At 46.0% G+C, this 13,773-nt stretch overlaps 1 protein-coding gene across 6 annotated transcripts in view; it reads right to left on the reverse strand.

Annotated features, from left to right (window-relative positions):
• The window catches only part of SLC4A5 (solute carrier family 4 member 5), a 105,577-nt gene that overhangs the window by 63,862 nt on the left and 27,942 nt on the right, over positions 1 to 13,773 (reverse strand). For 5 of the 6 annotated variants that reach the window (XM_045446543.1, XM_045446540.1, XM_045446541.1 and 2 more), the window contains one exon: positions 12,336 to 12,527. In XM_045446543.1, coding sequence (XP_045302499.1) covers positions 12,336 to 12,527 — 192 coding nt within the window. Of the gene's footprint in view, positions 1 to 3,698; positions 4,326 to 12,335; positions 12,528 to 13,773 lie in introns of those variants that run through there. The other variant, XM_045446545.1, reaches the window with a different exon arrangement.

The raw sequence follows: 13,773 nt of genomic DNA on the forward strand, positions 1-13,773 counted from the left end.
GTGCCAGGCATTGTTCCAGGTGTTGGAAAACAAAGCTGTGAAGAAGGCCCATACATCCTTGTTCTCTTGAATGTCTGCTCTAGTGGCAGAAACAATAAACAAGTAAAAAAATGCATAAATAATCATTTCAGGTAGTGATAAACGTCCTGGAAAAACAACAACAACAACAACAAGAGAACTACATTAGATAGATTGATTAAGAAAGACCGCTCTGAAGAGCATGTGTTTGAGTTGTGACTTGGAAGATGAGAATGAATTACTTTTGCATCTCTGGAAAAAGAGTGCTCTGAGTGTTTCAAAGACCCTGACGTGGGAATGGGCTGGCCATTGTGTCTAGACCATGGTGAGCAAGAGAGAAGCGAAGCATGACATGTCATTGCCTTGCATGTAGAAAGGTATAACTGTCCACCAACTGTATGGGCTAGACACTCTGGAGTCACCTACACCTTACCACTTTCTCTTACCTCTACCCTCATATGGAAAGTTTTCGAAAATATGTCCCCCCTCACCAATCCCTTTGCCCCTGCCCTGGTTCAGTCTCTCATTAATTGTCCCTTGGGCTTCATCAAGTCTTCCCCTTCCTCCAAGCCCCTCTGTCCCTTCAAATTATCATCCTTACAGGCCCTCACCTAATTTCTCCATGGTTTCCCCATGGTCAATAATTTCAACTACGTTTTCATCATACTCCTCACTCTTACTCCTTGACTTCCCAGTAAAACCAGGCAGCCAGTACCCAAACAACAATTCATTGGCCCAGTCTTCCTCTGTGCAGGAGTGTCATGGGGGGACAGGGAGAGGCAGTGTGGTACTGAGGTATAGTGGAGACAAGGTGCACAGTGAGCTTGCAACCCAGCTAGACATGGGTATGAATCTCAGAGTTGCCACTTGCTCGTGAGTGAATTCAGTTTGAGTGAGCAGGGTTGTTGGGAGGAACAAGGAGATTCAGATAAGGAGAATAAGACACATGACATGGGGCCTAGAATGTAATAGGTACTGATCCCCTTTATTACCAACCCCAGCACCCAGGCTCATGAGCCCCACCCAATGGTGAAAATGAAAGATTTGCGGGGTGCCTGGGTGGCACGGTTGGTTGAGCATCCAACCTCGGCTCAGGTCATGATCTCGTGGTTCGTAGGTTCAGGCTCCGCATCAGGCTCTGTGCTGACAGCTTGGAGACTGGAGCCTGCTTTGGATTCTGTCTCTCTCTCAAAAATAAATAAACATTACAAAATTTTAAAAACAAAAAAAAGAAAATGAAGTATTTCCACCCTCAGCAGGTCTCAGAAGTGCAGCCACCTCCCACTCATCCTTGTTAGCACCATGTCCCATGTCCCTTGATGCCATTCCTAACATTTGCTCCTCTCTTCAAGCCTCTTGATCCATCTCCTATCCACTTCACCAAGGAAATAAAGGCCTCTAGATGTGAGACTCATCACCTTCTCCCTTCTATTTCTGTACCCTTACCACTTTGTAGTCCATTTTTGAACAAAGGAGTCCTTCCTCCAACTTAATCTCTGGCTCCACTCATTCCCTTCTGCTGGATCATTATTTTATCAACAAGCCTTTGCTTACCTTGGTCTTCATCTCTCCACTCTTTTTCTCCTAGCCTATAAATAGTTCTTCCTACCCCATAACACTCTTCCATGACCCTGCCTGCCTTCCCAGCTCTCCTGCTTGCCTTTCCCCCCAACTTCTTGAAGGAATGGTCAGCACTTACTGTCTCCACTTCCTCCTTACCCAATTACTTTCCAACCTGCTCCAACTGGTTCAATCCCACTACTCTAAAGGACATTGATTAAGGCAGAGACTTCAACTGGCAGCTCAAAGACGTGTTTAGTTCAGCCCTCACAGAGTATAAAAGTTTTTGAAATTGTTGCTAACATAAAGAATTGTGAGATTTCATATAATAATCCACATTTCTGACTTTTCTTGAAAATTCAGATGCTCTGACGACTGTGCCTACATTCCTGCTTGGCAACAATTAACCAAAGCTGAATGATAGCTGCCTTCTTTAGGTGGGCATATGCATTTTTTAAAGTTCTTTTATCTGAGTATTGTTGACACACAATGTTATGGGCATATGCATTTTAGTTTGCCACAGTCCCCACTGCTCCCTACTCAACTCTGCTAATCTCATTTATGTTATGCACCTGAGTTTACAACTCTGCCCTCAGATCGCTCTTGTTATCTTATTCTCAACGAGTAAAGTAATAAAACCAATCAAACCAACAGGTCTGGCTTATCTCTCTGGGGCATCAGTGGTGCTGACTGCTCCCCCTGAACTGAACTGCTACTCTTAGCTCTTATAACAACACTTTCTTGATATTTTTTCCTACCTCTTCAAGGAATCCTTAATATCTTTCCCTGGCCCCTCTTGCCTGTCTCACTTAAATCTTAGTCTTCCCCAAGATTTCTCATTAAACTTCTTCTCTTTTCTCCTTCTACCCTCTTCCTGGGCCATCTTGTGTTCTTTATGGTGTCACCCTGTAGATGAGGTCACCCATGTCTCTGGGCCCTGCCTGTATTGAACATTTCCAACGGTCAACTGGATTATTCCATGTGGGAGTTCTGCAGCCTCCTCAAGTCGACCTCAATATATTCAAAACAACTCCTTTATGCCTGCCATTCTCTGTTTTGAATAATAGCACCCCTAACTCTCCAGCTGTTCAGATAAGAAATACCAGACTCATTCTTGAAGCCTCTTTCTGTCTCACTGTTCATGTCCAATCAGACACTAACTTCTTTCCCTTGCTTCCTAAATATTTTTCAGCTGTCTCCCTTTTTTCCTACCCATTGCCACCATCTTGGCTCAGGTTCTCATTATTTCCTGTTCCTATTGCTGCAAAAGCCTCCTGCTGCCACTACTGCCTCTGGTTGCCTGATCCACCCTATTCCCTATGTGGCAGCCAAGTTTGCCTTTAAAACATTTCAAACATATTCACATGACACACTCCTGGGAGTCATGGTGCTCTTTGAGCAGCACCATAAAATATTTTGCATTTGAGTTAGAAATAATTTTACTTAGCAGAAATTATTAATTTATCTGTATATAGCTCAATCTGCCTCATTTAAATGAATTTTATTTCTGAATTTTTCTATTACTTTAAACATCATCTTTTCATTGGGTTATGGATTGCTGACACTTGCTAGCAGACATCAAAGGTTAAAGTTTTATAGAAAACTAACAATTGAACAAATAACCTTATTTTTTCTTTACACTGGGAGAAGCCTATGACTGATTCTGAGAGGACACAGCAATCAGAGTTCTAGAACAACTCTTTTAAAATGTAGGTTTGATCAGGTTACTCTCCGGGTGAAAAGCCTTCAATGGCTCTGTATTACCTAGAGCCTAGGGTCACTGACCTGGCCCAAAACATCCCTTGTGATCTGGCCCTTACCTGTCTTTTTAGGTTCTATCATGTTTCTCAGCCAGATGCCCTGGAACCCAGTTACCCTTGACCCCAGATACCCCAGCACCCCCCCTCCAATCCCAGATATCCTGGACCCTAACCACCACACACAGTTCTCTGACGAGGAGAGCACCTTACTCCTTGGATCTTTGTGCCTACTCTTCCCTAAGTTTGGAATCCCCTTCCCGTTAAAGGCCAGATAGGAAGACAAAGAGATGGAACAACCAATAGGGAGATGAGACAGGGCAGAGAGCAGGACGCCTGAACCAGCCCTGTCTGGGGCATTACCTGCTCCCTGGAAGAGCTGAGCACTGAGGTCTCCGGCTGTCGGCACGGCTTCTGGCCCCAGCCTGTCTCTGCTGCTGCCGCCCTGGCCACTGCCTCCAAACGTCCTCTTCCCCACCGGTCACAACAAACTCACTTTGTTTCCAATTATGCACCAGGGGAGGTGTAGGGAGAGAAGAGGGAGAGAAACAGAGAGAGGGAAGGAATGCGTGAAAGACGGGTGGTAGAGAGAGAAGGCTATATGTGGGAGAGAAAAGAGATGTAGTGTGAGAGAAAGACTATACTGAGGGTGAATTAAAGATACAGTATGAGAGAAGTGTGTGTGTGAGAGAGAGAGAATGTGTGAGAGAGAGAGAGAATGAGAGGGAAGAATGTGAGAGAGCAGTGTGAGGGGTGGGGGTCCTCAAGTGCACTGGAGAGAGAGGGGCTCAGCAGCGCAGAGGCTGGAACAGGCAGCTGGGTCTTCACGGTGGCAGGGGCAGGGTGGAACAACTGTGGGTCTGTGAGAACACTGGCGGAACTGCCTCTGTCCCGCCTCCCCCATGAGGGCTCCAGGAGAGCCCCAGCACCTCTCCTCAGGCCCCTTTATAAAGGCAGAGGTAGGATTTGCCCTCAGACTCCCCGGGGCCTCCTTAAGAGCCTTGGCTGCAGGTGAGCGGCTGGAGAGTGGCTGCCAAGACAGAGTTCTCTCAGCTGCGCAGTGGTTACCCGCCCCCCGGGAGGTGGGATGGTTAGGGAGGGTTGTTGTGGGGTCTCAGGTTTCAAAGCAACCATGCTTGGTCAGTAATGTTCCACGCAGCTGGTTTTTCTCTGTCCCCAACTTTTTTTTTGCTATTATTTTTTTTAAGTTTATTTATTTATTTTCAGAGAGAGAGAGGGTGAGGATGAGCTCACATGAGCAGGGGAGGGGCAGAGAGAGAGAGAGAGAGAGAGAGAGAGAGAGAGAGAATCCCAAGCAGGCTCTGAGCTGTCAGTGCAGAGCACGATGCGGGGCTCAATCCCAAGAACTGTGAGATCATGACCTGATACAAAATCAAGAGTCAGATGCTTAACTGACTGAGCCACCCAGGAGCCCCCTCTGTCCCCAACTGTTAACCCAGACTCCTGATCCTCTAGCTCTTTATCTACTTCTAGGATAAAGTGCTAAATACCATCACTAAGTGGATGTTTCCTGGGAGCCCATGGACAGTGGGAACTGGTTACTTGAGGCTGTGGGGAGAACCCCACTGGGGAATTATTTTGCTCTGCTGAGAAACTCCTAATCTCCTGGGTTCGGTTCAACAAGTTCTTACTGAGTACTTAAAATGTGCCAAGGTTGATTAGAGGTCACTGGGCGGCTACTGCTCCAAGGGGTGCTGAGCCTTGGATTCTCTAAGTCTCAGGGCTAGGAGGGAGCTTAGCTGTTGTCGAAGAATCTAAGCCCTTCACTTCACAGATGAGAAATTTGAGACCCAGTTTACACCACAGAAAGGCCCCATCAGGCCCCAAATTAGGGGAACCTGGAGGAGAGTCAAGTCCACTGACATCCTCCACCCTACACTGCCCACCCGCCTATGGCTGGCCCCACTCACATTTTCATACTTGGGGCTCAATGATCGAGGGTGCCCACTTTAAAGCTGAGGAAACAGGGGTGCCTGGGTGGCTCAGTCGGTTAAGCATCCGACTTTGGCTCAGGTCATGATCTCACGGTTTGTGAGTTCAAGCCCCGCATCAGGCTCTGTGCTGACAGCTCAGAGCCTGGAGCCTCCTTCGGGTTCTGTGTCTCCCTCTTTCTCTTCCCCTCCCCTACTCTTGCTGTCTCTGTCTCTGTCTCTGTCTCTCTCTCTCTCATAAATAAATAAAAAACTTAAAAAAAAATAAAGCTGAGGAAACAGCAGCAGAAGGTCAGGGTGTCTGTTTAGGTACTGGGCTCCAAGCAAACACCACCATCCAGAAGTTTCTGCAATGCTGGGCTTCTCAGCAGGACAGGACAGTGAGTAGATGGGCCCCTCCCCAGGGTCCCAGGCTCTACAGCTCACAAGCCACTGTGGCTGATGTTGGCCCATCTCCTCTTGAGCACCACTAGGTAGCTACTTCATGCCACACTGGGTCAGGGGCTGTGGGTGACCCCAAAGCACCCAAAGAGAGATTATCAAGGATGCCAGAAGATTCTCTTTATCCATGTGGTGCTTTAAGAGCCCAGACCTGGGTTTAACACCTGACTCTGCTGATTACTAGCAGTAGGATTTTGGCAAAGCATTTAAGTTCTCTGAGCCTTAGTTTCCCCATCTATTAAGTGGGAATAATCAAGCCTACCTCACTAGATTGTGATAGCCATTCAGGAAGATAATACGTATGATGTGGTTGGCACAGTGCTTGGTATACACCAGTCACCCAATAAATGATATTGCTATTGTTGTTGTTGCCAGCAGGTCTGACACACTTCTCCCTTGTTACCAGTCATCAGCCTGGCCCTTTTAAACATTCCAAGGGCTCAATCCTTTTCAGCTTCTAAATGCTCATGCTGCTCCCATGCTGCCTCCCTGCCCTCCACCCCGAGGGCCTTCCACTCTCTCTGCCCCTCCCTCCTGCCCACAGAAGGTTTAGCCCACCACACGCTGGGCTCCTGGATCAGGGTGGCTCTAATGCACTGTGGGCCCCACGTGCGTGCAGCACATCAGAAGTTAATCCACATAATGAGAAATGCCACAGGTAATAGCCCCTGTGGTTGATAGCACACAGGGAGAGTCACATAGCGACGGCCCATGATATGACTCCCCCAGCAGTTGCTGGGAGAAACATGACCCAGCAGAAACAAGCTTCAGGAAGCACACTAAAAGAAGCAAGCAGAATTGTGCTTTTACTGGGTGGGGACTGTCCAGTTATTGGATGAGTAAAGCACAAAATGATCTAGTATACTACAAACAAGCCAGTCTTCAACAACTAGTAAAGACCCGGAAGGCAATTAGGCAGTCAGAAAGTCAGGATGAAGATTTGATCCTGGGGCTGGGGCCCTGGATGAGCCCTTTCAGAGGTTCTCTCCCTCTGTCTTGAGTTCCACATGAATCTCTAGATGGCCAACTTTGCAAGATCGGAGTCTACCTTGCTTGCATCATGCTGCTGGTCCCCAGTACAGGGCTCACACAGCATGGGCACTCAATAAATATTTGCTGGGTGAATGAATTCACTAATTAGCACTCATGAGCATATCATCTGGGATTAGGCTTGGCAAGAAAGGAGCCAAGGACAAGGAAATGCTGTTAGGGGTGGAGCTGGGTGGAGACTTTGGGTAGCTCAAGGCAACTGAATATTGGGGACTGGGAGACTGATCTAGGGTTCTAAAGTCATTCCTGCAATTGTGTGAGGTGGGTCTTGAGAGGTGATGTAAAAGCCCCCCAATCCTAACTTCACAGACAGCAAAATTCTTTTTCTAGGAAGCTGTCCTAAAACTCCAAATGTGTTCTCTAAGAAGAGGAAGCGAATCTGCTCCTTTAGTGTTTATAGGGATTCCTCTTATCATGGTAGTGTTAGGGATGTCAGCCCAGTCCATACCCAAAAGGATGTCCTCTGGCAGCTGTGTTTATGGAATGTATGACCTGTGCCCCTTGGCTACAGTTAATCATTGGACATCTGAGCCAAGCCTGGAAATTTTGAATTGGGTCTCTAAGATAGCTGGGGCCTTTCCTGATGGTCTCTGGAAAAGAGAGCATGTAAACTAAGATAAAAGGGCACAGAGATGCAGAAAGGGCTACAGAGAGAAGGGAATGGAGCAGACCCACAGGAGAAGCAGGGGCAGGGGCCATCAGTCCCAGAGAGGGGACTGAGAGGTGCTATGTCTACCCATTGAGCCTGGCTGTTTATTCTGCTTTGGGACTGCGAAAAACTTCTTTGGTTTTGTAATAACACGTGTGCGTACATACACACACACACACACACACACACACACACACACACACACACTGCCTCCTTGCCTAAGCCAGCTCAAGTAGATTTCTAATACATATGATCAAATTACCTTCTTAACCATGAGTGCCCCTTATAGGGAATTCTAGGGTTGGAGATTTTCTTCTTTGTACCTTCTTAAAAACTCCAAGTGTAAGAGTTATAAAGAATGTTGGGTCACTGTAATAAGAATAGTTAGAATAAGAAAGAACAGGAATCGGTAAAAGAGGGGAGTAAAGCAATGGCAGAGCAGGCCAAAGGCAAGAAAAGAAGGAAGGCCAAGGAAAAGAAACCTTGGCCCTGGCCCTGGCCAAGTGAAGAGCTGTGTCAGAGGACTGGCAGAGCCTGGCCAGGGCACTGCTGGCTCCCCTACATGCTAGTGGGTGGAACCAAGGCTTGGCAGATCTCGGTGTGTTGGGCAAGGGGGAGATTCAACCAAATCCAAATAAGAGATCCCTCAGCCTTCCCCAGGAAGGGCGTCATCCTCAATATGCTGCAGAGAAAAGAGAGCAATGACACTTATCTCACTGGAGCCCCAGAGGAAGAGATTCTGACATTTAAGGGGAGCCAAAATAGTAAAGGGCAATTGATTGTACCATATCCATGATTTATAATGTAAGGTATATGAAATGTCCCCAGTAATCTTCAATTAGCATATGGTTTTTATTGTTTTGTTTTGGTGACTATAAATGCAGTAAAGTGAGGAAACTGTTATTTAAAATCAAATTAGACAGTTACTGCTTCTCCTGTCTAAGCCAACAGGGGTGTGGGGTCCTGATTCACACACACAGTCTTGACATGGCCTGTAGAGGACCCTGGGTGGGAGTAGGGGGAGAAGGAAATGTCAAAGCCTCCTTCAGGTTTTCAAGGATGTTGAAGGGCTAGACTTAGGGGAGATGATCTTTGTATTTAGTTCAACCCATTATGTGGCCTCGGCTGTGCAAAAATGGGCCCTGAGCCAAGGAGGGGCAGGAAGAAAAATTGACGTAACTAAAAAGGAGGGGACTGAGCATATATGTGAGGACGGGGCTCAACACTGAAAGCAAGAACATATGAGGGGACTCAGGAGGGGAAAGGGTGGGCAGGAGCCCCCAAAATATGTGATAGGAGGCTGGAACTGCAGAGAAAAATGTGCAGTGGAAAACTTCCAGTCACCAGAGGAACACAGATATCTATTATGTATCTCTGCAACGTTAAACTTGGTTCTGAACCTTCAGCAAAGCCTTCTACTCACATATATGCCATGCATAACCAATTTGGGGAAAACCAAAGAATGTCTGAACTCCATGCCTGAGAAGGCCTAGAGGTGAAGGCAGAGAACAGGTATAGGCAGTGAAACATAGTGAGATGATCCCACTATGGAGGGACTTGGAGCCAGACAGTGAGACTGGCAGCCCCTGGGAAGGCACAGAAATTTGGGGAAAGACATGGACCTTCCCCTGGATGAGGCCAGGGAGGCTAGATTCCACTTCAGCTAATTCTCAAAGAATAGGGTAAATCTGGTTAATGTATAGTTTATGAACACTTTCCATTTATTTATCTATTTATTTATTTATTTATTTATTTTATTTATTTTTTAATTAACTTGGATTTATTTTTTTTCAATATATGAAGTTTATTGTCAAATTGGTTTCCATACAACACCCAGTGCTCATCCCAAAAGGTGACACTTTCCATTTATTAAGACTTTCACTGGTTCACTTGCAAACTTGGATGCTCAATCCTAATTTCCCCTCAAGGTCCTAATGCCAATAATTAAGGATTCTCTTCTAATAGGATTTTTTTGTTTGTTTTTAGAATAGCTCTCATGGCTGGGGAGGGAATGCTGCATATGTTGATAATTCTAGGAGATCCAGGTTTTAAGGTGCCAAAGGACAAGAAGAGAGAGAAAATATAGGCTTCTTTTGGGAGGAGTTTTTTTTTTTAATGTTTATTTATTTTTGAGAGAGAGAGAGAGCGAGAGCGAGAGCGCGAGCATGAGTGGGGGAGGAGCAGAGAGAGAGGGAGACACAGAATTTGGAGCAGGCTCCAGGCTCTGAGCTATGAGCACAGAGCCTGATGCGGGGCTCGAACTCACAGCTGTGAGATCATGACCTGAGCCAAAGTTGGACATTCAACCGACTGAACCACCCAGGTGCCCGCTGTTTTTTTTTGTTTTTTTTTGTTTTTTTTGTTTTTTTTTTTTTTAATTTTTTTTCAACGTTTATTTATTTTTGGGACAGAGAGAGACAGAGCATGAACGGGGGAGGGGCAGAGAGAGAGGGAGACACAGAATCGGAAACAGGCTCCAGGCTCTGAGCCATCAGCCCAGAGCCTGACGCGGGGCTCGAACTCTCGGACCGAGAGATCGTGACCTGGCTGAAGTCGGACGCTTAACCGACTGCGCCACCCAGGCGCCCCTGTTTTTTTTTTTTTTTTAAGTAATCTCTGTGCCACCCAATATGGGGCTTGAACTCACAACCCCAAGATCAAGCATTCCTCTACTGACTGAGCCAGCCAGGTGCCCCAGACTTCCTTTGGGAAATAAATTTTAACTTGCTTTCCTACCTGCTCCCCACCCCAAATGGGGCATTTAAGGGCTAGAATGATCATCTTTCTTTCTTTTTCCTTCTTCCTTTCCCCCACCTCTTTCCAAGATGTATCCTTCCAAGGCACAAATTTGTAAGTACACAAAGGCAAGGACACTAGCCCATTTTAAAGCTGCAAACTCTAAAAGAACCCCAACTGTCTTTGCACCCATGTTGGAAAAACTGTCTCATGAAGTGTTCATGGAGAAGATGCTTTAGAGACAAATATGTGTTCTGTCCCAACCCTTGTTCCTTCCTTACTGGAAATGAGAATAGAAGACCAAATGAAATATGTCCTTGCTCCTAAGGCTTTGGAACAATATAAGGCTCAAATGCCTCACTGGAAAACAGCCTAGCTCTCCTTTCCTGATCATCTGGAGTGGTTTTGATCTTTTAGTGGCCCCAAAGTTGTTTAATATCAGGCAAGTATAAGAACTTGTATCAGGTAAGTATAAGAATAACTTTTCACACCCCTCCCACCAGAAGGATTTCAGAAGTTCTTGGTACCAGTGAGGACAGCAAAACCAAACCAATATCCACTAGTAGAGGAAAAAGACTTGGGTTCCTTGCTCTTAAATTGGGTTAATGTGTATTAACTAAACTAATATATATTAAATGCCTACCACATTTACTTACCCACCACAATAACCTACCATGTTATATATGTCTTCCATAACTCAGGAGAGACCCAGAAAATTTGATTTTCAAAGGGGAACCTCATCCCTAAATGTGGGGAAGGTGGTAGGGTTAGAGGAGAATGCCCCATCTAGATCCAACATGGGGAGTGGGAGATCTTCCCAACAGGCTTGCTCTCCTCTGGGTCCCTGATGTTCCTACCCTCTGGGCAGATACATGTGCACATGCATGTGCATGTGTATTGTGTGTATGTGTGCACATGCATGTTTTAATCAGAGCTCATCTCTTATGCTAGACAGCCCCAAAGGACTTCCATTAACCCATCTGCCACATAGACACATTTAATCTGGAAAAGCCATGGGCCTTAGTAGACTTGGTGCAATGAGAGCAGTTGTTTAGGGCAGCTGCAAGGTTGGGGGTGGCTCAGTTGGCCTTTGGGAGCATGAATGTCAGATCTTTTCCTACAGGGACGCTGAAACACTATTACTGCCTCTGACATTCCTTTGAAGGTTTAGATAGTAAAAGAACTCATTTTGCCTTGCTCAAGACAGTGGAAATATATAATAGAGCCCAATGAGATGCTATTTGTTGGGCAGATTTAGGATACGTTGGGGTGAAATCATGTCCCTAGAAACAGTAAAGTCTCAAAAGAATAAAACATCACAGCTGTGCTCTAAGGATTCCAGACTCTTCACTCCTCTTAAGATTGATATTTTTCTTTCCATGGGGAGGAACAAAATACTGATTTTTATTTTTATTAAAAAAAATTTTTTTTTAACGTTTATTTTTTTTTGGGACAGAGAGAGACAGAGCATGAATGGGGGAGGGGCAGAGAGAGAGGGAGACACCGAATCGGAAGCAGGCTCCAGGCTCTGAGCCATCAGCCCAGAGCCCGACGCGGGGCTAGAACTCACGGACCGTGAGATCGTGACCTGAGCTGAAGTTGGATGCCTAACCGACTGAGCCACCCAGGCGCCCCAAAAATACTGATTTTTAATCAGTCCAGAGCTGATTTCTGCAGCAGCAGAGGAAGGCCTCAGGGGATTTGCTGACCTGGGAGAGAGCTTCCCAGGGGTCTGCAAGCTACCTCCCAGGTGCCTAGACAATTCTCGACCATTCCATCAAACTCAGGTGAGGAAAGGGAAGAGGTAATTCAGTTTACTGAGCACAGTGCTTCATGCCAAACAGTCATGTTTGGGGTTAGGTTAGTCATGCCATGGCTGTGTGGCCTCCAGGAATTTGGAATTGAGGAAAATGATTCTGAGAATTAACCCATGAAACCAACTTGGGGGAGATCAGAGCAGAAGTCTCAGAGTCACCAGAGAGAGATGGAGCTCAGCCTGACTAAAGGTGCCTCTGGGCAGGGAGGTTGGTCTGCAGTGGCAGCAGGGCAGCAGGTGCTAACAGCCTTGGGGCATCATTAGTCTGCAGAGAATCTTCCGACTTTATCCATCCCGCCACCCAAGCGGCTGCACTCACCAGATGGCTCCCCTGAACACGCCCCTCAAGAACTCACGGGTCCTGCTGACACGATCCACATTGCCATCCCGGCTGCTTCCCCTGCTCCCCGTGCCAGTCAGTTCCTGCTGTGGCTTGTCTGGCTGCAGGCCCCAGCAGACCTTCTGCAGTCCTGAAAGACGTCCTTGCTGATCTCTTTTCCTTTGAGGGTAACTGGGGACCGAAAGCCCAATGTGGATGGAACGGCAGTCTGTGGGCAAAGCACAAAAGACAGGGGAGGCAAAAGTTACTGAAAATGGGCATTTCCCTTTAACAGCCTCTAGTTACAAAGAGCTAGGGCCACCAAAGCAAGATGGAAGACATGGGATTCCTGGACAGGGCCCCTGCCCTGAGTCTTGGGTTTGACAGAATCCCATTTCTGAACAACTCAGCAGTTGCTGGAAACAAGACCCTTGGTGCTATAGTTGGAACTCTTGTTAGAATGAGCAGAACTCCCATCACTCTGTTCTTGCTTGTCCAGAATGGCAGTAACCACATAAGCCTTATGACACATGGCCCAGGAGACAGTCCCTCAGTGAGCCACAGATTTAGTCCAAAATACCGATCCCCTCTTTGGGAAAGCTGTATATATTTCCATCAAGGACCATTTATTACTAATAACCAAAAACTACATAAACTGCTTATCAGAAAAGTGAGTTATTATGGATTTCTCAAAGCTGGTTTTATATACCAGAATTTTCAAAAACTAGAATTACCAAGAACTTTAATTTGGAATTCCACTAAGAAGGCTGTTTGCTGTGTAAAGTCCCCACTAGGTCTGTTCACACAAGAGCAGTTGGAATTCTCTCAGCTCTCAGGATGGATATTCTGTTATCAGTTTTTCATCAGTGTTGTTGAATTGGTCAACAGCTTTTAAAATAATCAATAGATGTAGTTGTATAGTTACAGAATAATTGAGCAGATAATACATAAGTACTTAGATTTCCATCTTATCTCTGCCCTACCCCCACTCCACAGGAGTTTCCCCTATTATTTTTTTATGGAGGTATAATTGACCTATAACACTGTTCAAGTGTAAAGTGTACAACATACTGATTTGGTACATGTGTATATTGCAAAATTATTACCACAATAAGTCTAGTTAACATCCATCATCTTATATAGTTTCATTCTTTTTCTTATGATGAGAAATTTTATTTTTTTATTTTTTTTTAATTTTTTTTTCAATGTTTATTTATTTTTGGGACAGAGAGAGACAGAGCATGAATGGGGGAGGGGCAGAGAGAGAGGGAGACACAGAATCAGAAACAGGCTCCAGGCTCTGAGCCATCAGCCCAGAGCCTGACGCGGGGCTCGAACTCACGGACCGCGAGATCGTGACCTGGCTGAAGTCGGACGCTTAACCGACTGCGCCACCCAGGCGCCCCATGATGAGAAATTTTAGAATCACTCTCTTGGCAACTTCCAAATATACAAACAGATTGTTAACTATAGTT

This window comes from Leopardus geoffroyi, chromosome A3 (genome assembly GCF_018350155.1).
Source record: "Leopardus geoffroyi isolate Oge1 chromosome A3, O.geoffroyi_Oge1_pat1.0, whole genome shotgun sequence".
In the NCBI taxonomy this organism is placed as follows: Eukaryota; Metazoa; Chordata; class Mammalia; order Carnivora; family Felidae; genus Leopardus; species Leopardus geoffroyi.